General features: G+C 48.0%; 1 protein-coding gene across 2 annotated transcripts in view; it reads left to right on the top strand.

Annotated features, from left to right (window-relative positions):
- The window catches only part of TPCN1 (two pore segment channel 1), a 280,704-nt gene that overhangs the window by 243,179 nt on the left and 11,771 nt on the right, over positions 1-25,754 (top strand). For both annotated transcript variants that reach the window (XM_078667151.1, XM_078667150.1), the window contains 3 exons: positions 1,604-1,650; positions 14,869-14,937; positions 18,121-18,205. In XM_078667151.1, the coding sequence (XP_078523277.1) occupies positions 1,604-1,650; positions 14,869-14,937; positions 18,121-18,205 (201 nt within the window). The remainder of the gene's footprint in view (positions 1-1,603; positions 1,651-14,868; positions 14,938-18,120; positions 18,206-25,754) is intronic.

Below are 25,754 nucleotides of genomic sequence, written 5' to 3'. Positions count from 1 at the left end.
AGTCTGGTGCGAGGCGTGGGGGGAGGGGGAGCAGGCATATTGGGTGTGAGTGAGGCCAAGTGCGCCCCAGGGGAAGCTTCATGCTCCAGTACACAACATGCATTGTGAGAAATCCGCTTGGTCAAGAGAGTTTGGTCTAACACAATAGTTTCGAGTAGTAAATTACTCGACCTAAAAATGTTATGTTGTTGTGTTAACTGAATTCTCTAAAAATGTTGCCTTGAAGTTAGGATGAAAATATGGTCAGCCTTCAATTACGTTTACTGTTTATTAGAGGTTAATCCATCCATTGAGATTTTACAATTTCAAGGTTGACTCTGGACATATAGGGGAAGGATAAATATACAGATTATCAGAGTGGAAAGTATGAAGGGGTCATGAATTACTGTGATAAAGTGAACTGATCAAAAGTACTGGAAGGACTGTAGGTAAAGCATCACATGAGCAGATATGCTATGCATTTGGGTGCCAAAGAAGAAAGAAGTCTACTGTCAGCATCCCTATGAGAAGTTCTAATGTGGAATGAAAGAGCAAACCCAATCAGTGACTGGGAGTAGGGGTGGCTACATTATCTGAGCAAGAGCTATCCGCTAGAGTAGGAGGGCATAATGTTTTCTGCAAAGGGTGCATATGAAGAGAGCCCATGGTTAAATAAGGAAAGCAATGCCTCTGAGAGGCAAAGGTATACTGCCAAGAAGAACCTAATCCAAGAGATGAAAGGTGCTGGGCTTCTCTGGGCAAGAGGAATGATTTTTTGAAATATTGGTGAATAATTTCAATCATTAAGTTAGATGTGCATAAACTGAACAACATTTAGCTGACATTTGTCTATATATTTTATATTTAGTTTAAAGTAAAAAAAAACATTGAGAAATAACGTCAATCAGTTTTTTCCTTTTTTCTTCTAAATACCACCTGGCCAGAATGTTGAACTTGACCAATGCCTTCTCTTGCCATTTAATCAACCGTGGAAATGTACTATACAAAGTTACTTCATAGCCACTTTAGATTCTATCTGGGCAGTGCCTTACTAGGAGACACCCGCCACATTGTCAGATTTGAGAGAAAAAATGTGAAACTTCTAACTGACATTAGCACCACTCAGATGCTCCTGCAGTTCAGAAAGAAGCTGAGGAGTCATACCTTCAAGGAGTACAAATTCCTTGAATGATGGAAACATTTGTTGTGTTTGCCTGTTTAAACAATCCTGAATCCTACCACAGAGCATACACTCTTGTTCAGTGCTCTTCTTGTGCTAGACAAGCGATACATACATACGAAATGTGTCCCTGGCAAGTTGTGGTTATAGTTGGAGTTTAAATTCCAAACTCCCTCCCCCCCCCCCCCCCCCCCCCCCCCCCCCCCAAGGCTAAAGATTTTTAGAATAAATATATTTTGCACTAATAGTGCCAAACTATTTGTAATTCAAACTTATTTCTCAAACTGCTGTTTTGTACAGTGTCTGTTGATCAATACAAAAGGCACAGCATTGCACGGAAAGACGGCTGATGCCAGCCTTTGTATTATAAAATTGCTGACTGTGTGGTACTCATTGGCATGGCTTAAAATTGACATAATCTTTCTTCCTCTCTTCTGATTTTAGTGACTCTGTTTGAGTTGACAGTGGTGAATAACTGGTATATAATCATGGTGAGTGAATCAGTGTGCATGTCCCGTGCCAGTTGTTCCAAAAAAAGTGGATTGAATGATAGTCGTGCTAATATATGTTAAAAACATAAGGCAAATGAAGGAACGTCTAAGCATTTTAAATCTTCATAGGAGCTACCAATTTTCAAAACAAAAACTCCTGTTTAGGTTACATGGCTTAACAGGTTGCGGGTGGAGATGTAATGTTTTGGATACCTAATCAAAGGAGCAAGAGATATTTTGATAAGCTTAAATCTGAAAGAGACACGTTAGTATTAGATTCCTTACCTTAGAATATCCCCAGGCGTCAGACTGGATCCGGAAATTTTTGCGTAGCAGTACCCTTGCGCGTCGGTAGGCATCGTCTGCGGCTCCACGTCCGTCGTCGGTGTCGTGGGCGCCGTGATGACGTCGTCGGAGTACTTAGACGCCGCCTCCGCGTGCTGACGTCAGTTCTTCTTTTTTCCGCGCCAGCAAGCGCAGATCTGGAAAAGTAGTAACCCTAGTCATTTTTTGACTAACTTTTTGATCACTTTTGATTGTTCTCGAAGTCTTTCGACTCCGACGGTGCCGTAGGGATGCCCGGCTTTAAGCACTGCGATGATTGCGACCGCCTGATGTCGGTCACGGATCCTCACCGCGTGTGTTTATCTTGTCTCGGCGTCGACCACGACGACAAGGCCTGCTCCGACTGCCGGGCCCTCTCTTCGAAAGCCAGGCGGGAGCGGTCCCGCAGGCGGCTCGAACTCCGGCAGTCGGTCCCGCGCCGCGAGAGGTCCCGATCCCATGGGAGGTCGAGGGACAGGTCGCGGGCTCGGAGCCACCACAGTTCAGAGAGTAGGCCACACTCCTGCGGGTCGAAGTCGTCGTCAGGTAAGCGGCACAAGAAGTCCAAGCGGCGTCATCGCTCTTCAGACTCCCCCCCGACGCTCGCGCGATGCGGCCGGGGGGGGTTTGGGTGACACCACCCACGCGGCTCCGACGGAGTCGCAGGCGCTGCGTCCAGCCCCATACCCTACGGTCCCTGGGCTAAACGCGACGCCAGAGGAGGTCGAGCGCTTCCTCATGGCCATGAGGAAACTCTCTCCTCCGACGGGCTCCGTGGCGCCTTTGGGCCCAGCGGATCGTCTGGGACCCCTAGCGGGTCGGGGGGGGGGGGATCTGCCTCGACGCTGTCGGGTGCTTCGGCCCCGGCGCCGCCGACGCCTTCGGGCCCGGCGCCGCAGGTTCCCGTTATCCCGATGCCGCCGGCGCCTTCGGGCCCGGCGCGGAGGGGTTCAGTTGTTCCGGTACCTTCGGGCCCGGCGCCGCAGGACGCCGCTGGACCTCCTTCGGGATCTGGTTCGTCGCCGGTGGACCTTACGACCTCCCCGGCGTCGGACCCTCCGGTGTCGCCTCCGGCGCCGTCCCCGGTCCCACCTTCGTTCCTGTTCAGGCGCCGGGACGGCCCCGATGGGCGCCGCTCCAGACGTCGTTTGGTGAGTTTCACTTTTATGAAGAGGCCCCATTAGTTGAGAACCCTGAGTTTCAGGAGATGGGTGATGAAGAGGACTGGGAGGGGTCTGAGGACCCTCTGACCAGGGAGTGTAAGTCTCATGAGGACTGGACAGGTGACCTTGGGGATGCCAGTGGTCTGGACACTTCGCCGGACACTGGCTTTGTCTCCCCTCCTACCGTGGCTTCGGAGGAGGGGGCAACATATAGTGTGGTGCTGATGAGGACTGCCAAGGCCTTGGGCCTTGAGCTCCCCGTCGCGGCCGTGAGGACTAACCTCCTCACTGAGGTCCTTAAACCGCAGTCAAGCTCGGCCGAGCCTCTGCTGCCCTTTAATGAGGCCTTGACCGACGTTTTTCTGGGCACTTGGTCCAAGCCCGCTACGGGTTCGCCCGTAGATAGGAACGTGGCCAGACGCCACCCGCCCAGCCCCGGGCGACCCATGTTTCCTGTCCTCCCACCCTACCCCCGAGAGCCTGGTCATCCAGGCCTCCAATTCCCAGACCGCATTCCCGTCGGCCCCGCCGGACAGGGAATCCAAGAGGTATGACCAGTATGGGAAGAAGATCTTCTCATCCCTTAGTCTGGGCCTGCGGTCTACCAACACCGCCTGCCTCTTGGGACCTTACACCCACTCTGTGTGGGATAAGGTCGCGGAGGTGCTGCCAGAGTGCCCGTTGGAGGTGCGGGCCAAACTCGGCCAAGCCCTTGCGGAGGGCCGGGATGCAGCCAAGTATTCCATCAGGTATGGGCTGGATACCACCGACTCGCTAGGTAGAGCGATGGCAACGACGGTGGTGGTCAGACGCCACGCCTGGCTGAGGTCCGCCAACTTCTCGGCAAATGTCCAGAACACACTCATGTACATGCCGTTCGATGGCCGTCGCCTCTTTGGCGACAAGGCAGACCATGCGCTTGAGCGCTTTAAGGACTCCAGGGCTACGGCCAAGTCCTTGGGCCTCTCGGGCCAGCGCCAGCAATCGGCTGCCTTTCACTCCTTTTGTGGCCACGGAAGGGGTGCGCCCACACGCACCGCCAGCCACGCTCCGCAGGGCAATACCCAACGCGGTGGCGGCCATGGGAACCGCCGTCCGGGCGGTCGGGGGCAACGGCGAGGTCAGTCCACACCTTCCCCCGCAGCATCCGCCTCAAAACCCTCCTAGTCCGTGCTTTCAGGCCCATGTGACACCAGTGGGGGGCTGGGTTCGCCATCACCACCTCCACTGGCGCACTGTCACGTCGGACAGGTGGGTGCTGCAAATCGTCCGAAGGGGCTACTCCCTCCCCTTCGAGGCGACTCCTCCAGCCATGCCACCGCACAACCACCGTGTATCGGGGGATCATTTGCGACTTCTACAGGAGGAAGTTACGGCCCTCTTGGCCAAGGGGGCCATCGAGCGCGTTCCTGGGCCAGAAGTAGGGTGTGGTTGCTACTCCCACTACTTTCTGGTACCCAAGAAGGGCAAAGGGGGCCTACGCCCTATCTTGGACCTACGGAACGTCAACGGCTTCCTCCGGAAGGAGAAGTTCAAGATGCTGACACTGGCTCAGGTCCTAGCTGCCCTGGACCCAGGAGACTGGATGGTAGCGTTGGACTTGCAGGATGCTTACTTTCATATCCCCGTCCTGCCTGCCCACCGGCGCTACCTGCAGTTCATGGTTGGCCACGAGCACTTTCAGTTTACCGTGCTCCCCTTCGGCCTTACCAGCGCCCCACGGGTGTTAACAAAGGTGATGGCGGTGGTCGCAGCTCATCTGCGCAGGTTAGGGGTTTCAGTCTTCCCCTACCTCGACGACTGGTTGTTGAAGGCGGGCTCGCCCCAGACAGTCGTCAGCCACCTCCAGACTACGGCAGACCTCCTGCACCAGCTGGGGTTCTCCCTCAATGTGCCGAAGTCACACCTGTGCCCCTCTCAGAAGCTCCTCTTCATCGGAGCGGTTCTGGACTCGGCGCGGTTTCGGGTTTATCCGCCCGAACAGCAGGTCCGGGATATTCAGGCTCTGATTGCCATCTTTCACCCGTTATCCCGGGTTTCGATCAGGTTGACGCTGCGGCTTCTGGGGCTGATGGCCTCCTGCATCCTACTGGTGCATCACGCCAGGTGGCGGATGCGGGCTCTGCAGTGGGACCTGAAGTTTCAGTGGGCCCAGCATCAAGGCAACCTATCCGACCATGTCCTGATCTCGGAGGGCACTGCGAGCCAGTTGCAGTGGTGGCTTACGGACCGCGATTGGGTCAGAGGCAGATCCCTCTCCCTTCCCCAACCGGAGCATGTAGTTGTGACGGACGCGTCCCTCCAGGGCTGGGGAGGCCACTTGGGAGAGGCGGAGATCAGAGGCCTCTGGTCTCCGGCGGAGACCCGGCTCCACATCAACCTGTTGGAGCTCCGGGCGATTCGTCTGGCACTGAAGGCATTCCTCCCCTCTGTCCGGGGGAGTGTAGTGCAGGTGTTCACGGACAACACCACCGCCATGTGGTACTGCAACAAACAAGGCTGGGTGGGGTCGTGGATCCTTTGTCAAGAGGCTCTTCGCCTTTGGCAATGGCTGGAACGCCAGGGCGTGACCCTGGTAGCTCAACACCTGGCAGGTTCTCTGAACGCCAGGGCGGACGAGCTCAGCCGTCGGTGCATGATGGATCACGAATGGCGTCTGAACTCGGACGTGGCGCAAGGCCTCTTTCAGCGATGGGGAGAGCCTTGGTTAGATCTATTCTCTTCCAGGGGATCCTCATCAATAGTCATAAGCATTAGAATATTCCCGCCCATGCGCGGGACCCCGGAAACAATATATTATATGTGCCCCACATATATATATATAGACATATATATATAAATATATATATATATAAAAATAAGCAATTGCAGCCAAATAAAACAGAGCTGTAATATGCTGTGAAGAATTTCCACCATACAGTGTATTTTGCATTAGAAACATGAGAAACAACACCAATGCTTGTTTAGAAACTGTTTTAATGCTTAAAAAACAGTAGAAATTCTCATAACACACTGTAAACATATACAGCTCCCAGGCTGCATTGCAAATCCCCAGTCTAAAAAGACTGAAAAGCTAACCTGTAGCTGAATGCACTAAAACTGACGCTGTGCCTTTAAGGCACCTCTGCCCCTAGCTTCCCATCATGCCTCAGGGGTTACAGTTAGGTCAGTTGTTCTTTCCGGCTCCTTCAGGAAGGACCCTGGATACTCAGCTCCACATTTTTCTGCCTTTTTCAGTCAGAAAATCTTCAAAAGAACAATTTTTTGATTTACTTTGACTTTTCAAATCAGAGTCAAGTAAATAACTGCTTAGCAGTCAATTTTTTGTGAGGTTTTCCTGTCAGGATGCCCTCATTATTTGATGATTGCCCTTCTTGTGGCCACAAGAAGGCAAAAACGGACTCTCATGAGGTCTGTATTTTATGCTTGCCAGAGGATCATGATCCTAAAGACTGTTCCCATTGTAAAAATCTGTCTGACAGAACTCTTAAAGACAGAGAGAGGAACAGGCTCTATGGTCTGGCCCAGAGATCCATGAGAGGAAGATCTACGGAGAGGAAGAGTTCAAAGAGACCCAGAACTCCCTCCAAAGGCAAGTCAGAGCGTCCATCAACCTCAGCACCGGGCTCGGCGCTGAAAAAACGACATCTGATGGACATTTCGAGAGAAAAAGCTCCGTCGACGTCGAGATCGGCGTCGATGAGGAAATCGTCGTCGAAAAGAGGTTCGCCGTCGTCGAAGAAGGCTCTGCCGTCGTCAACTAGGCGACGATCGGCGTCGAGAGAAGCAACGAGATCGCCGTCGACGAGAAGATCGACGTCAGGACATAAGTCAACTCCGCCGCCGTCAACCAGGCGACGGTCGGCGTCGAGAGACAGGTCACACTCGCCGTCGTCTCGACGTCGACAGGCTTCGAAGAGTGTGACACCTCCGCCGACGTCTCCACGGAGGCGCTCGGCGTCGAGGAGCAAGAGCCCCCTCGGACGATCGTCGTCGAGGAAGGGATCATCGAAGGCACGTCGGCGCTCGACGTCGAGGATGTCCGATCCTCCGCCGTCGCCACATGCCAGGTCGAGATTGCCATCTCCGTCGCCGACAGATCAACGTCGGTCGACGTCGAGAGCTCCGTCGACGGCAGGGCAACGCCGTTTGACGTCGAGACCTTCGTCGACGGCAGGGCAACGCCGTTCGACGTCGAGACCTTCGTCGACGGCAGGGCAACGCCGTTCGACGTCGAGGGAGAAGACTCCGCCGTCGGCACATCATCGCCGATCGACGTCGAGGGACCACAGGTCAACGTCGAAGCATTCAACGCCGAAGGTTGTCACCCCGTCGACGCCGCAGAGGCGTTCGACGTCGAGGGAAAGGCTTTTGAGACGTCCTCCAACACCGGTGAGATGGAGATCTCCTTCGGTGCCTTCGACAGTCCTAGTGACACAATCTGCTTCACTCCATTCCTCCTCAAGTGCCTCGGGTTCAACGGGGTCATCTTCTAGGAGCAGGAGTCCGGTACAAAAGAGTCCCCAGCGGGGGTACACTTCACATATAAGACTCTCGCCAAGATGGTATGCTCCTTTGAGTAATTGGAAGGATTCTAAGGCACCAGAGAGACTTCAAAGGTACTTGAGTCCAGTCCACAGGTCCCCTCTTCAGCAAGCAGAAGAGGCAGATGGGCAGAGTCCTGCCATTCACCGATCACGCTCACGAGAGAGAGGAGCGGACAGGTCGCATACCCCTAGGGTCTCCCGATCGCCAAGGAGGGAGCAACCCAGATCTCGAACACCGAGAAAGGAGATACGGACTGAGAGATCGAGATCTCCAGTACATCAGAAGGTATCACGTTCTCCTCGAAGGGAGGAACGACCTAGGAGATCACCGGTGAGGAAGGAGCATTTTCACCACAGGAGAAGAAGGACTCCATCATCCTCCCCTCCATCTTCACCTGGATCTTCTAAAAGGGATTACTCTCCAACGCTGGCAGACAGCCCTCGCTCAAGAGCTTCCCCTCTTGACGACGTCAACACATATCTGGACGTCTTGCAAAGGGGTGCTCACAAACTGAATATAGAGATGACCACTCCAGAGGTGTCCACTACTGTGATTTTTGAGACCCTTCATCACAAATCATATACACGGCCGTTGCTCCCATTAGTTCCAGGAATAATGGACCCAATCAAAGAGGTTTTCCTCACGCCAGCAACGATCAGGGCAGTACCGGCACGTATCCAGAAAAAATATAGGCCGGCCGACTCAGATCCTATCTTTGTTAAAGGTGAGCCTGCGGCGGACTCAGTTATTGTAGCCTCAGCTAAGAAGAATCACACAGTCGCTCCTTCTTCGTCAGTTCCTCCTGACAAAGACAGCAAGACGCAAGATTCTTGGGGACGCAAGGTATGCAGCACAGCAGCTTCATCCCTGAAAGTCTCTAGTGCATCAGCCCTTCTGGGAAGGTACGATAGGGCCCTATGGGACTCCATGGAACGATTCAAAGGGAAATTGCCCAAGGAGGACCAGAAGGACTTTGAGGAGACAGTGACGGAGGGCTGTTTGGTGGCAAACCAAATGATTAGTTCATCAGCAGATAACGCCCTTCTAGCTGGACATAACTATTCACATGGGATATGTGCGAGGAGATCCTCTTGGCTGCGTTTAACTGGGCTCAAACCAGATGCACAGCAGCGCATCCTCAATCTGCCTTTTTCCGGATCTTCACTCTTCGGGGAGCATGCCGATCAGGAAATGGCCCGTATGAAGACTGAGTTAGACACAGTAAAGGCAGTAGGTCTGGAAAAACAGAAAGCACCGTTCAAACGACGCTTCAAGACCAACAAAAACCGGGGAGGCCAACAGAGGGTTCAAACCCCTCAATGGTCTCAAAACAAGCCACAAGGAAAGCCACAATACAGAGGTGGAAGGTCGAGCAGAGGTAGAGGCGGACATCATCAGTCCTCTACCACACCTAGAGGAGGCAAGGCCTGAGCAGTGGCTTCCTCTGACACCGTTACCCACTCCAGTGGGAGGAAGTGCTGCACAACATCTGGCAGAGTGGGTCAGCATCACGAAAGATCGGTGGGTGCTGAATATACTGCGCAATGGATATGCGCTACGTTTCAGGAAGAAACCACAACCGACTCCTCCAAAAAAGTCTCGCTCGTACCAACTAGAGCTCCTCAAAAGGGAAATGAGCGTCCTCTTATAGAAAAACGCAATCGAAGAGGTACCCCTATCCCAAAGGGGGAAAGGAGTGTACTCAAGATATTTCCTTGTCCCCAAAAAAGACCAAGAAGGAAAATTCAGACCGATTTTGGATCTTCGACTCCTCAACAAAGTGGTGGTCAAAGAGAAGTTTCGCATGTTGGCACTCCACCAAATATGTCCTCATCTACAAATCGGAGATTGGATGTGTTCGGTGGATTTACAAGACGCGTACTTCCACATTCCTATTACACCAGGTCATCGAAAGTACTTGAGGTTCCTGGTAGGATCCAAGCATTATCAGTTCAAAGTGCTTCCTTTCGGACTCAAATCCGCACCAAGGGTCTTCACCAAGTGCATGGCAGTGGTAGCGGCGTGTCTACACAAAAAAGGTCTCTTTGTGTACCCATATCTAGACGACTGGCTCCTGAAGAGTTCGTCACCTCGTCAAGCCACCAAAGACTGTCACCTGTGTCTCCAACAGCTACACAGGCTCGGCCTCCATGTGAACTCAGAAAAATCGATCCTGCAGCCCACGCAAACTATCCACTATCTGGGAGCAGTTCTAGACACAAAGTTAGGAAGAGCGTTTCCTTCGCAAGAGAGACTATCTTCCATGGGACAAAAATGCAAAAAGTTACTTCAGGTTCCTCGTCCAAAGGTGCGAGACGTAGCGTCTCTGTTGGGCTCCATGGCGTCCTGCATCTTCCTAATACCGAACGCCAGGTTGAGGATGCGGCCTCTACAAGAGTCTGTGGAGGATCAGTGGGACCAAGCGACTGGAGATTGGGAGGATCGAATCATCCTGTCTCAAGCAGCACTGACCTCAATACAGTGGTGGACTCGCCCTCGGAATGTCCTGCAGGGAGTCCCTTTTCAGCAACCTCTTCCTTCGCTGTCTGTGGTAACGGACGCATCTCTAGAAGGCTGGGGTGCTCACATGGATCATCTTCAGATTCAGGGTCGCTGGTCGACCAACCGTCAGACATACCACATCAACATGCTGGAGCTTCGAGCAGTTCATCTGGCGCTCAAAGCGTTCTTTCCAGCAATAACAACGGACAAAGTCCTGGTTCAGACGGACAACACTACAACTATGTTCTATCTGAACAAGCAGGGAGGAACTCGATCTCGCCCTCTGTCTCTGGAGGCCCAGACAATCTGGCACTGGCTTCTGGCTCGGGGACTGTCGGTGGTGGCAGTACACCTTCCAGGCGAGCTAAACACAAAAGCAGACGCACTCAGCAGGCACTTCGAAGATCAGCCAGACTGGGTGCTAAACGACGAAGTGGTCGAAGAACTCTTCCGTTGCTGGGGTCGTCCAGACATAGACTTATTTGCGGACGACGAAAACGCCTAATGCCACGCCTTCGCGTCCAGGTTCCACCGGCCAGGGACGCAAGGGAACGCTCTCCTGCTGGAGTGGACAGGAATGTTCGCTTATGCTTTTCCCCCTCTGGCACTGATTCCGAAGGTGGTGGCCAAGCTCATCAGATCGAGCATGGACATGATCCTAATTGCTCCGGATTGGCCGCGACAATGGTGGTATCCAGATCTGTTACATCTGTCGCTGTGTCCACACAGACGTCTGCCGTGCAGGCCAGACCTGCTGAGCAAGATGGACGGGAGGATCCTGCATCCCAATCTCCCGTCGCTGAACCTGACTGCATGGCTCCTGAGGTCTTGCAATATGGACACTTAAATCTGCCTCCGGAATGTATGAATATTTTAAGAGAGGCAAAGAGACCTTCCACAAGGACGTCTTATGCGTTCAAGTGGAAAAGATTTTTCATTTGGTGTAAGGACCATGGCTTTGATCCCACCAAAGGACAAGAAGAGGTAGTCCTGCCATACCTCCTATACTTAGCGACATCAGGGTTGAAATACGCTTCTATTAGGGTTCATTTATCCGCCATAGTAGTGTACAGAAAATCACCTACACAAACATCGTTTTTTCAGGTCCCAGTAGTGAAGGATTTCCTTCAGGGATTAAAGAAGGTCTATCCACCTGTGAGAAATCCTTCTCCTCCCTGGGAGTTGAACCTGGTTCTCTCCAGTCTGATGTCTACACCGTTTGAGCCTATACACAAGGCCTCCTTGCAGCATCTCACTTGGAAGGCGGCCTTCTTGGTGGCAATAACCTCTGCGCGCAGGGTTAGCGAGATACAAGCACTCTGCACCAAGGAACCTTACACTGTGTTTCACCACAACAGAGTGGTAATGAGGGCTCACCCATCTTTCCTTCCACCCATCTTTCCTTCCAAAGGTGGTATCGGATTTTCATATAAATCAAACGATTACCCTTCCTTCTTTCTTTCCTAACCCATCGACCCCAGCTGAGAGGTCGTTGCACTCGTTAGATCTTAAACGGGTGCTAAAGTTTTACCTAGAAAGAACGAAGGACACCAGAAAGACAGACCAACTCTTTGTCAATTATGGTGCAATGAGGACCGGGTTTGCAGCAGCCAAAAGATCCATCTCCAGACGGATTGTCTCTTGTATTAAACTAGCATACCAGCTGGCTGGCAAACCTTTGTTGCAATCACCCAAAGCTCATTCCACTAGAGGGAAAGCAGCCACAATAGCTTTTTTGCATGACATTCCTATGTCAGAAATATGCAAGGCTGCGACATGGAAATCAGTCCATACCTTTACAAGGCATTATTGCCTAGAGTCTGATTCCAGAGCGGATTCTCAAGTAGGGCAAGCCTCCTTGAGAAACCTTTTTGGGTAGAGTAAGGCCTATTCTTGGGCCTACGGATATGAATGTTATCTGTTGATTCCTTTGCCCGCAGGGATGAGGTGAGGCTCGCTACTCTATTCTAATGCTTATGACTATTGATGAGGATCCCCTGGAAGAGAAGGATTAGTTACTTACCTGTAATCCTAGTTCTCTTCCAGGGGTATCCTCATCAAAGTCATAAGCAACCCTCCCGCCTCCCCGGGCAAAGGACTTTGTTTATTACATCGGAGATGTTTTTAACCTGTTATTACCATGGTTTGGTTTTCAGTCTCCGAAAAGAACAACTGACCTAACTGTAACCCCTGAGGCATGATGGGAAGCTAGGGGCAGAGGTGCCTTAAAGGCACAGCGTCAGTTTTAGTGCATTCAGCTACAGGTTAGCTTTTCAGTCTTTTTAGACTGGGGATTTGCAATGCAGCCTGGGAGCTGTATATGTTTACAGTGTGTTATGAGAATTTCTACTGTTTTTTAAGCATTAAAACAGTTTCTAAACAAGCATTGGTGTTGTTTCTCATGTTTCTAATGCAAAATACACTGTATGGTGGAAATTCTTCACAGCATATTACAGCTCTGTTGTTTTATTTGGCTGCAATTGCTTATTTTTATTTATATATATATATATATATATATATATATATATATATATATATATATATATATATATATATATTTATATATATATATGTCTATATATATATATGTGGGGCACATATAATATATTGTTTCCGGGGTCCCGCGCATGGGCGGGAATATTCTAATGCTTATGACTTTGATGAGGATACCCCTGGAAGAGAACTAGGATTACAGGTAAGTAACTAATCCTTCGCCACCGAAGAGAACGCGCAATGTCATCAGTTCTGCGCGTTGGAATTTCCAAGGCGGCACTCGCTCGGAGACGCTTTTCGTCGCGAGTGGAGTTGCGGTCTGTTGTACGCCTTTCCGCCTATACCACTTCTGCCCAGAGTGCTGAAGAAGATCAAGCGCGACCGGGCCCAAGTCATCCTTGTGGCTCCGGACTGGGCGAGAAGGTACTGGTATCCAGAGCTACTCAGTATGTCAGTCGATCCCCCGGTTCGTCTGCCTCTTCAGGAGGACCTTCTGTCGCAGCAGCAGGGGACGGTCCTCCACCCGAACCTGTCCAGTCTCCACCTCCATGTTTGGAGATTGAGCGGCGACAGTTGAGGCCATTTGACTTGCCTCCTGAAGTTTGTAACATCATTCTGGCAGCCAGGCGTCCCTCCACAAAGTCGGTATACGCCTGCAGGTGGAACAGATTTGTGGCATGGTGCACAGCAAAGGCTGTGGATCCCCTCAATGCCCCTCTTTCTGAGGTCCTTCTCTTCCTTCTTTCTCTTGCCCAGCAGGGCTCTGCTCTAGGCACTATCAAGGGCTACCTTTCTGCCCTTTCAGCCTTTCTCAGGCTGCCTGATCAACCTTCTTTGTTCAAGTCCCCTATTGTTAATAGATTTCTTAAGGGCATCACACACACGTTTCCTCCTGTTCCGTTTGTGATGCCTCAGTGGGACTTGAACCTGGTTCTTACATTTCTGATGTGCGCTCCCTTTGAGCCACTTCACAATTGTCCTCTACGCCTTCTAACTCTGAAGACTGCTTTCCTGGTTGCCATCACCTCTGCCAGGAGAGTGAGTGAGCTCCAGGCCCTTTCTTGTACTCCACCTTTCCTTTCTGTCCATCCGGACAAAGTGGTGCTGCGTACCAAACCTTCTTTCCTGCCCAAGGTTGTCACGGCCTTCCACATCGGGCAGTCTATCACCTTGCCAACCTTCTTCCCGCCACCGCATCCCTCTAAAGAGGAAGAGCGGCTCCACCGTCTGGACCCAAAACGTGCGCTCTCATTCTACTTGGATCGCACACGCCAGTTCCGGGTGGATGACCAACTCTTTGTTGGTTACGTGGGCGCGAAGAAGGGGAAAGCGGTGCACAAGAGGACCATCTCTCGGTGGATCATCCTGTGTATCCAGGCATGCTACTCCTTGGCTAGAAAGGAGCCTCCTGCTGGATTGCGGGCTCATTCTACCCGAGCCACGGCGACTACCACTGCCCTGGGCAGGGGAGTGCCCTTACAAGACATCTGTCAGGCGGCTACGTGGGCATCGCTGCACACGTTTGCAAGGCACTACTGCCTGGACAGCCAAGTCCGGAGGGATGGCTTCTTTGGCCTTCCGTCCTCCGGGATTTTCTGGTGTGATTATTGGTTTGCAGACCCACCACCGGGGTTGGTATTGCTGGGGTATCTATTCTAAGGTAAGGAATCTAATACTAACGTGTCTCTTTCAGATGCACAAGTTACTACTTGTGTAACGATATATCTGTAAGAGACATTAGTTAGTATTAGATTCCTTACCGACCCACCCATCCTCCCCGTTCTGCGAACCAATATCTAGGGTTAGGGTTGTCCCCTTTCAGGGCCCAAGTTTCAATGGCACCAGTGTTGCTTTTTAACATGGCTCTGCGTTTCTGGCGCGGAAAAGCTGTGTCTAAGAATTGATGTCAGCACGCGGAGGCGGCGTCTAAGTACTCCGACGACGTCATCACGGCGCCGACGACTGACGCGGAGCCGCAGACGACGCCTACCGACGCGCAAGGGTACTGCTACGCAAAAATTTCCGGATCCAGTCTGACGCCTGGGGATATTCTAAGGTAAGGAATCTAATACTAACTAATGTCTCTTACAGATATATCGTTACACAAGTAGTAACTTGTGCACTGTGTTGATAACAGTTATTTAATTCCTGCATTCCAGGTCTAATATGTTCTCTTTCTCTGTTGTAGGAAGGCGTGACATCACAAACCTCTCACTGGGCTCGCCTCTATTTCATGACTTTCTACATTGTAACTATGGTAAGTGTTGATTTCTCAATTCTGTTTTTTATGTCCAGAGGAGCTTAACAAGCTTCCTTTCATGTATCCAATATCATGGGTAGTATGATGGACATCCACTGTACCCAAACCAAAGCACTTTGTGTGCTTTTTAAGTCTAACTATAGTAAGAAAATGGGATACAGTTTGCAGGTGAGGTAGTGTGGCCAGGAACGTTGTTTAGATTAATGATCTGGAAATTTGAGTCTCTGTTTCTCCCCACTGCCTCACACCCATTGGCTTGAGCAATGAAATATTCTTTACTTTTGCAACAGTCCCATTCTGTCACGCTCTGTTGAAGCTGCTGAACTTTGATAGTGGTGGGACATAAACAGCTGGCCAGAAATTCACCAAGCGATCTAGTTTGACTTTCTTCAGGAGGGTTCGAGGGTTTATTTTACAAGGAAAATGTTGAACAAAATAGGAATAACTGATTCAATGGGTTTTTTAAATAAAAAACTTTACATGGTACTTGTGATGCGGCACTCATAAAATATTTTGAAACGTTCATGGGGTGCAAAGCAGTCCAATGCTCCATATGAGTGTTCAAGAGTGAGGGGGAAGGAGAGGGTCACTCAAAATTACTCTGAAAACATAGAGGCTGGACAGTCATTGTAAAGTGTGATCTACTTACAAATGGTTTGAAGGGCCATTGGTTTCTAAGGCATTTCTATCTTGATAAACGATTTGGCATGACCTCCTAACAATGTAAAACCTGTAAAGAGCACACTTCTTCACTTCATTCCTCTATTACCTTTAATCATCCTGCACTTTCTAGGTAGGTTCTCAGTACTATATTATAAGAATCTATTTGTCTGTGGAAACAACATTTAAAGTTAGACTGATCTTGCGGACCTATCATTTAATTTAGACAGATCTCACAGGCTTTGACACTAAAGCAAATGCTCATGTTCTAGAGACCTTGCGAGTTTTGAAGTCAAGCATGTTTCTTACAGGTTCATGCCTTGGTCAGCAATAGAGATGATGAATATTGTCATAAAAAGCTAAATCAATGTGGTCGATTAAATGCTTCCATGAGATTCAGCAAATAACCGGCATAACCTTAGGGGTCCTTTGCATGCTTCAAGGAAATTACACCAGCAAAAAGTCTTTCAATTCGAGCATTCATAATGAAGCCCACAGAACCTATAATCTCTGACATTTGTCAACCAGGGTTTGGTAAAGAGAAATACTTACTCCATATAAATGAAACAAACCATGAGCATTTCAACTTTGCTATGATACATTTCAGTTATGAAGGTGCGATTATTGAGAGCATATGTAATTATTGGGCCGCATATCAAAGGCAGCAGAGGCATTTGAAGCCCCCTGCCTTGATATGCTGATAACATCTCTCCCCAGAGCAGGCATTGATTCTGTTCTGAGAGCAGGGTGCTCACCACCTAGGGGGCCAGAAACTAGTCTGTGGTAGCAGGCTGCACTGGACAAGTCAGCCAGCACACTAGAAGGCTAGTAGGGTTCAGGGGGTACCTATAAGATACCCTCTGGGTGCATGTATTAATAAATCCATCACTGGAATCAGTGTGGGTTTATTAATATGAGGTGTTTGATACCAAGAGCCATTTGTTTGAGTGAAGTCATTATGTAGTTGGGAAACTTGTTTTGACAACTGCCCAGTACATACCTTAAGATAGCTTCCCTGCTCACTAGCAACATCTAGTAATTAAACTAGATTTAACAGCAGCATATCTGCTCATGCAGATATGTCCTCACATAAAATATAATGCACCCTGCCTTAGGGCTCAATGGCCTGCTGTAGGGGTAACTTACATATATTAGATGCAGTGACTTTGGCATGACACACAGAAGTGTCATGTCATGTTCTCACTCATGATTTGCACCATGTCACGCAGCCTGTAATGGCAGTCTGTGTGCAATTTGTATCTGGGTCCCTTAGGGTAGCATAAGATAAGCTGCAGCCATTGGGGACCCTCTTTACACCCATTCCCTAGGTACGTGGGGTACCATTTACTAGGGGCTTACGGGATGCTAAAGTCATTAGTCAAATTAGACTTCACCTTGTTTTAGAGTAGGAGCACTGGCACTCTGGTCTGGTTAGCAGGCCTCAGTGCACTGCCAGAGTCGAAAATCAGCATCTAGTAGCTAAAAAGGGGGCCAAAAGTGGGGAACAACTGAAACAAAAATCCAGTTTCCTACAGAGCCCAAAATGACTATTGTTTCATTCATGGAAAATAGTCGGTATGGCTAATTTAGGTTGGCTGTGCGCCTTGGGACTATTCTCAGTATTTTTTTGAGAACTGCTATATCTCACTTCCTGCAGTTCATCCAGGTTAATAAGTGATCTAGTATAAACCCTGGATAAGATTGCCAAGTGGTGAGCAGTGTACGCTTGTCTAGGATAGCAGCATTTTGTGATGGGCAGGAATTAGTGACTTGGCACACTTTTGTAGTGCACTGCCCCCTTTTCCAAGGTCTTTGGTCACTGATGACATTCTGCTAACCTCAGCCTTGAAAGAACACAGTTGTCCAGTCTAAAAGAGGAACCATTAGGAGCAAGTCCCACACTGCTGCTTTCTTACATGAGAAAAATATGCTGTCCTTGGTGCATTTTAGAAATCTGAAAGAATATCCAAATCTCGGTTCAGTCAAGCAGAGGTGACAGAGCCATTTAATCAAAGCTCTCCAAGGCTAGATTTCATATTTTGCACATGGAACAATTCAGTATGTTTGTGTGTGTTCCATGCTTTGAAGATCTGGCTTTTTAATAATACACCATTTTGTTTGAAAAGAGTTACTCTTTGTATCTGCAGTTCAGCTGTCAGTTTAGGGTGGACACCACCAATATGCTTTTTGAGTGGCATGCTTTAAAAACCTGAAAAAAGTGGTGGCTAGTTAATCATAGATCCTTTTTACAGACTACAAGTGGAGGAAATGAAGAGCGTTCGAAGGACACCTTAAGCATGGCATGCCTTCTTCATAAAGTTTCATCTTGACAGGGAAGTCCCTCTTAATGGAAAGAGAGGAGCCCTCCTTCCCCTAAAAAATATTATGTTTGAGGTTTGAATCCCACACTTCACTTTTCTGCCAGCTCTAATTCTACACTGCCCCTTCTATTTTCGCTCTGAATCCCACATCTTACCCTCCCAATGGATTTATTCATCCTCTTTTTTTCCTCTCTCTAAGGTGGTGATGACGATCATTGTTGCTTTTATCTTGGACGCCTTTGTATTTCGGATGAACTACAACAGGAAGAACCAAGATGCAGAAGGTGGGTGCGGTGATGGGGGAAACCTCTGGTTCCTCCCTGGGATGTCATGCTCTTGAGCAGACCTTCAGCTTGTGATCTGTATAAACAAGAGTAAAGTGGGGTTTCAATTGTGAAGAACAGCTGTATGGGATGAAGGGGTCCCATAGAACTTATTGAACAACTAAACCTTGATTAACACATTTGAGTGGTCTCAGAAGAGTAGAGATAAGCCTGTTTTTTATAGATTTACTAATTTGTGTTATCCATAAAATACATAGTGGTTTGCAGATTTCTATATTAATTCCTTAAAGGATTTACAAAAATCCCAGAGCTTCATTTGGAGATCAATAAAAATGATACATTTTCCCTGGCTTTTACCTACTCCTTATCGAACAGATTTTCCGAAAGTCAAACCTCTGCCTATTTGTGGTGATTTTTAAAGTGCAAATGCTCCTTTGTTATTCATTCATTCATTCATTTATTTATTTTGCATATTCCTATGGCACTACCCAGGCTCGTATCTGAAGACTTGATTAAATGGTGGCGAGAAGACTACACATCTCCACCATGTGTCTCTCTTGTCTTCACACCATAAGCTGATACAGAATATACAGTTTGTAGCATGTGTTGGCTGCAGATACTCATGCTATGCATGCTCCTGCCATTAATTGTTGGGCCCGGACTCTGCAAGTTGTTTTTCCTCAATGAAATTTTAAGATTGGCATTGTTTCTCCTCCCCCTCGAGGTATTGCGCATGTTCCATGGCTCCTGTGTTAGAAAGTTTTTTTCCGACATCAGGATCTGACCGCGTCAGAGCTCTGCAAGATTCAACGCTCCTGCGGCGTAAGATCAAAATGGACGCAACCTGAGATCAAGTAGACAACACCCACGGATTCTAGGAGCTGGGTACTGATTACCCTGTGCCCAGTTTACACACACCTGTTGAGAAAGACCATCTCCGGGTGATGGAGACGAAAAAGGACCTCTTCCATACTGTTCCCTCTGTGAGGGCCCAAATACGCACACTCTGATACACACGAAGCGTGTCATTTATGCCTCTCTCCGGAGCATAAAGAGGACATGTGCATGGCTTGTGCATTATTTAAAAACAAAGAGACTCTTTGGACTTGTAGAGATCGACGCTTGGCGCACACCATGAAACTGGCAGTGGAGGAAGAGTTCTCGGATGACAGCGGCGTGGAAAGCTAAGGAGGTGAAGTGGTCCTCACCAGCCCCCACTACCTCCACAGAGGTTGAATCGGAAAGGAAGAACATGCTCTGGTGCATGAAGAAGGACCCACATCGCCGAGGCTGATACCTGAATCTGGGCAGAGGGTCAAGACGAAACCATGTAGCGAAGTACAGTCGACCCCTGTGTAAAGAAAATCTTACACTCACCTCCACTACCCCTGCCACACCATGGTTCCCCACAGCCCTCGGGCTCAGGCCAACACTGTGAGGATGGCTCAAAGCCTAGAAGGGACGAGAACACTCTCAATCCCAATCAGGCTAAAAGGCCACAGCAGGAGGATGGTTCCGGCACTTTGTCGATGTCAACTGAGCCACAAGCACCAAAGCATAAGTTGGCACCAACTGTGACACCGGCACCGAAGCTGATGTCTGCACCGGCAGACACATCGGCACCGAAGAATACCAAGCAGCCTGTGACCCCAAGAAAATCATGGAATCCGAGGAAACGCACAAGCACATTTGAATAGAAACAGACCTCGTTTCTGAGGACTGGAAAGTTACAAGGACACTTTTCTGATGGGATGAAAAGTCTTGTTCATGGGGTTCCCAAGCTACTCAAAGTTTCTGAGGACACACCACCAGCACCAAAGAAACAAAAGACTTGTAAACAGAGAGTAAGTGATGAACAGGGCATTGTCTTTGAGGGACTGCAACAATTTGTGAAGGAAAAGTGTAAAGAAAATGCTGAGAGGCAGGCTCAGGAACAATCCTTACCACAGCCTCCACCAAAAAATGTGTCACAAGAACACAGGGCCACATGTCCGATGTCTTTCAGCTTCCCAGAGTCACCACAAACCTAAGTACCCTCTTCACAAGAGGAGGACGAGGGGGAGATACAGAACACAGGATATCCAACATACCCCTGGCCAATGGGATGATTATGATGTGGTCCTGCCTGACCCAGATATGGAGCCATCAATACGTACTAAAAAGTCACCTCCAGATGACACATCCTCATAATACAATGTCATCCAAAGAGCGGCAGAGTACCACAAGCTCCCCATGCACACTACAGGGAAGCCAACTGACTTCCTAGTGGAACACTTTTGCGTATAGAGCGTACAATTCAATATCTCCCATTGATTGGCTCTGTCCTCAACGTATGCAAAGCCCTCTTCAAAGACCCAGGCAAATCCAGGGTCCTAACTCTTTCATTGAAAAAAAAATACAGGACATCTCCAACTGACTCAGCAGATTCCCTTGTTGTCACTACAGCCAGGAAAGTACTGCAGCACAAGGTACTGGAGAGGCACCCTCATCCAGATAAAGAAAGCAAAATAATTGAGGCAGCAGGCAAAGGAGTATCAGCCAGACTTGCAAATCACTGGAAGATTGCCAGATACAATAGGGCAACATGGAATGAGATCTAATACAACATCTCCCAGAATAATACAAATAAATGAGAAGATCTCATAAATGAGGGGCGACAAATATCCAATACAACAATCAAACGTGCACTAGATAGAGCTGATACTGCTGCAAGGGACATCAATCGTGCTCCATAGACATGCGTGACTATGCATATCCGGGTTCAAACCAGAGTTGCAGCAACATGTTCTTAATGTCTCGTTCGATGGGGAAAATCTCTTTGGGTCTGCTGAGGACACACAATTAAAGAAGATAAAAAAGACTGATACAGCCTTGGGTGCCTTATAAACAACACCTCAAAAGAAACATCCCTTTTTGGCATTACCAGGGGCGAAGGGCAGCAAAAGCCTCTACCCCAGTAAACACCACATATCGGCAACAGCAGTATCACCAGCAAAGGCATGTATACTGTCGTTAAGGATACATAAACAAGGGCCAAGGTAGAGATACCCCCAACAGGGGCACCTCTACACTACTAGCTAAATGACTTGTTGACACTGTCAGTGGACACACCAGTTGTGGCCAAACATCACATCAGATCAATGCGTACTACAAATAGGTAAGGATATTATGTAGAATTAGCTCCGTAACCACCAAATATCCTGCCAAAATGAGACGTTAAATCTACATCTACATCTGCTAAAAGAAGAAGTAAAGGCGTTACTACAAAAAGGGGCCATAGAACAAGTCCCACTCAAACATCAAAACAAAGGAGTCTACTCTCTTTATTTCCTCATACCAAAGAAAGACTAATCCCTGCGGCCCATTCTGGAACTGCAACCATTTAATCGCTACATACTATCCCAACACTTCCATATGGTCACATTGGAAGATGTAATATCGCTACTGCAGGAAGGCGACTTTATGACTGCATTAGACATGAAGGGCGCTTACTTCCACATTTCAATCCACTCAGCACACCGCAAATACCTATGGTTTGTGGTAATTGAACGTCATTATCAAATCAAAGGGCTACCTTTTAGGGTGACAACAGCCCCAAGGGTGTTCACAAAATCCTTAGCTGTAGTAGCAGCAAGATTATGGAAAGAAAACATACATGGCTTTCCATATCGCGATGACTGTCTGATCAAGTGTCCAACCAAAGCCAAATGTCTAATAGACACTCAAAACACAATAAACCTACTTCACCAATTAGGTTAATCTATCAGTGCAACAAAATTGCATCTCCACCCTCTCCAGGTATAACTATACCTAGGAGTTGTATTCAATTCAGTATCAGAAACAGCTTACCCCAATCCACAAAGGGTTCTCAATCTCGATAACCAACAGGGTCTTTTTCAGCCACATCGTTACCGACCAGTCAAAACAGTTATACACCTATTGGGGATAATGGGATCATGGATAGCAATAGTATCACATGCAAGACTATACATGAGACCTCTCCAAGAGTGTTTAGCATCGCAGTGGTCACACGCGGGGGTGGCCATGGAAGATCTAGTGTTGGTTTCACCCAAGGTCCATCAGGCACTACATTAGTAGAACACCTCAAACATACTGAAGGAAAGATCCTTCAAGTACCCTATCCCAAAGGTGACAGTCACAACTGATGCATCACTCATGGGGTGGGGTGCTCATATGAAGGACCTTGTGGTTCAGGGACTTAAGACCTCACAACAGCAAAAAATGCACATCAACATGCTGGAGCATCAATCCATCTACATGGCTCTCAAATCATTACTAATAAACATTACAGGCAAAACTTTCCTTTTCCGTAAAGAGAATATGACTGCAGTGCAGAAACAAGGTGGGGGGGAGGGGAAGGATCCATTCCATACAACTGCCACTAGCGCAGACCATAAGCAAACACAAAATTCTCCTGGCACAATACATACTGTAGATCTGTATGTATATTTGTATAACACTGTAACAGAAAGTATGTTGGACTATTGGGATAGTATTTGCTCCCATCGGTGTGTTCTCTCCAAGCATGCGGTCTCGAAATGTAAAAGACCACAATTTCTCCAGATTTGATTTTATCAATTAATTTCTCTTTAGCTTCCACACATGTAAGTTTATAGGTTTTGTCTTTTGGATGGAGTTTCAGCTTGATTGTCTGTTAAGTGTATGCTTGGCCTTCCCAACCAACAAACTCCTTAAGTTTCTATATTTCCTTCTCTTTGATACAGCATGGAATTTCAGAGTGCTTCCTGTCATAACTCATCTACTTCTTTGTTTGCAGCTAATATGATCTCTTATCTTACACCTGTCTATTTTCAGATCACTAACACAGTTCCCAACTAACCCGAGCTCTTCTCTTGTGTTAGTCTTATTGTGACCGAGATGGCTACCAATGTTTGGTCTTTTTTGGAAGTGAGCATTTGAAGCAACTTGATGCTTGAGCTTACTTCTAAATCAAAGCCTTCTTTAGCACTTGTCTGCATTGTCCATCCTCTTCGTCATGCCCTCCAGCTACAGTGCATAGTGCTGGAAATTCCACAAACTTCTCCTGTGCTTTGTCAGTAGTATTTTCTCTTACTATTTTATATAATTTAGTAACTCACAAAAGGTCTTCCGAATTTTCTGACCTTATTGAGGTCAGACTTCTTAGGACCAATAATATGTAACCTTCCCTTGCTATTATTACCACATCAGCACGGAACACTAAGGAAATACCCTTGGAGCACTAGCTTCCTTATGTGGGGAGCTTTGAATGATGATAATATATTCTGTTGTTATTGCCATACAGAAGATATCTCCTTACCTATCTCTCGCCACTTAAACAGCCCTGGTGTACCCTACCGTCCTCTCACCTCTTCCACCCCACCCCTTCCACCCTGTGAGCATTAATCCTTCCACCAGCACATTGGGTTTCCCTGAATAGACCTGCGGCTAATCTAGACACTTATGGGCATTGGATGAGAATCTACTGACTGGAATAAAAAGCAACAGTTGTCAGGATATGCCTTACCTTTCTCTGTTTGGGTGTCTCAGTCTATTTCTACAATGCCTGCTGAGCCTTCTTATCCTTTAGAGAGCTGGGCATTTAGCACCATATGCACCAGGTTCTGATGTCCATCTTAGAATTAATGCACAGTTTCTGAAGTAGATATCTTCTCCATGGTGCAGCTGCAGAATAGGATAACTCTGTTCCTCAAGAATCACATCATCTGAAACCCTGTACCTCTGGCTCCCCATGCCTCTACTCTCTGCCCGCCCATTTCCTTCTTAGCACCCTCAACCTGCTAGCTGAGCCATGGATTTGAGGTAAAAGCCATAATCTAAAGCTCAATCTCTGGTCTCTTTTCACTCTGCCCTCTCCTCTCATATTTAAAGGTTTATTTGCATCATCTTAGTCCAAAAACCCTCACAAAATGGAAAGTTCCTGTTTTAAGACAATGCATATTTTCTGATAATTATTGAACTCCTCCATGACCCTAGTAATTCTACTCTTGAAATTAAATAACATTAAATAATTTCATAGAGGGTATTATTTTATTTTGTATATTATATATTTATATAGTGCAGTACTACCCTAGGGTGTCTAGGAGCTTGGCAACTAAACACACAAACGCACCAAGGTTTGGCTGAGGGCTCTGGGACTGAAAGTAGGCTATAAGGTATATAGCCAAGTCTTTAGGCCCTTTCTGAAGGAGAGCAGGTCTGGTGAATTTTTGTTTTATTGGTAGCTCATTCCACCATCTAGTTGTGATGGTTATAAAGTTTTTTCCGCCCCATCCCTGGAGTCGGAAATTTAGTACTTTCACCAACTTCAGAGAGGCGGACCGAAGGGTGCGTGGTGAAATATACCATTGGAAGCAATTTGTCAGATAGACCGGACCTAGATTATGTAGCGCTTTGAAGGCGATACAGAGTGCCTTAAACTTAATTTGCTTCTCCATAGGTAACCAGTGAAGAGTGTTGAGGGCATGTTTGGCTGATGAATATTTGGATATGCCAAAGAGCAACTGAGCTGCAGGGTTTTGGAGTACCTGCAGTTTCACCAGTACTGACTTGTTTGCCCCGACCAGAAGCCCGTTACAATAATCAAGCTTAGACTGAACCAGTGCTACACCACTGTTTTCTGTAGTTCTGGTGGTATAAACGGAAAGAGTTTCCTCAGAAGTTTCAGAGTGAAGAAGGTAGATGAGGTGAGCATCTACACATGATGGGAAAAGGATAGAGTAGTGTAAAAAATGACCCCAAGATTTTTGGCCTTGGTAGCTGGTATAGGAAGAGTGCCCAGCTCCGCCGGCCACCATTCTGTGGACCAGAAGGATGCATCTCTACCAAAAAGTAGAACTTCGGTTTTGTGTGAATTTAATTTGAAGTAGTTCTCTGCCATCCAGCTGCTTACATGTCTCATACAGTCATTAAAGTTGTGGGCAGTGTTGCAATTTTTACTTTAGATAGAAACAATGTTCTGTGTGCCATCTGCGTATGACACCAGCTCAAAGCCGTGAGTTTTAATCAATCGGGACAGAGGTGGGACATATACATTAAATAGGGTAGGGCTCAATGATGAGCCCTGTGGCACGGGAGCCTGAAGCAGTGTGACTTGAGACTCTCCACTTCCACAAATTGTTCCCGATTTGACAAAAAAGGACCTGATGAGTGCAAGGGTGTGCCTGATATCCCTATTTCCTGAAGGCGATTTGTTAGGATACAATAATCTACCGTATCAAAGGTAGCCGACAGATCCAGCAAGATCAGGGCAGCCGAGCCACCTTCATCAACCATGCTGCGTCCATATATTCATAACCTTTTTGGTTGGTACGTTGACAAATCACTCTTGGATATATTACTGTGCTCCTTCAAGAGGGGATTTCGTACTCTGATATGGTCCTAGTGCTCAGACAAATATATCATGAAAATAGGGAATTGAGCTAGCAGTGTGGATGACATGAGGGAATGGAGAGTCGAGTAGTCATGCTTATGAATGCGCAGCATGATTGCGAATCTACCACTTATTAAACATTTGCTTTGTAGTTTT

The sequence above is a fragment of the Lissotriton helveticus genome, chromosome 11 (genome assembly GCF_964261635.1).
Source record: "Lissotriton helveticus chromosome 11, aLisHel1.1, whole genome shotgun sequence".
Taxonomy (NCBI): Eukaryota; Metazoa; Chordata; class Amphibia; order Caudata; family Salamandridae; genus Lissotriton; species Lissotriton helveticus.
This window is presented reverse-complemented; position numbering and strand designations above follow the sequence as displayed.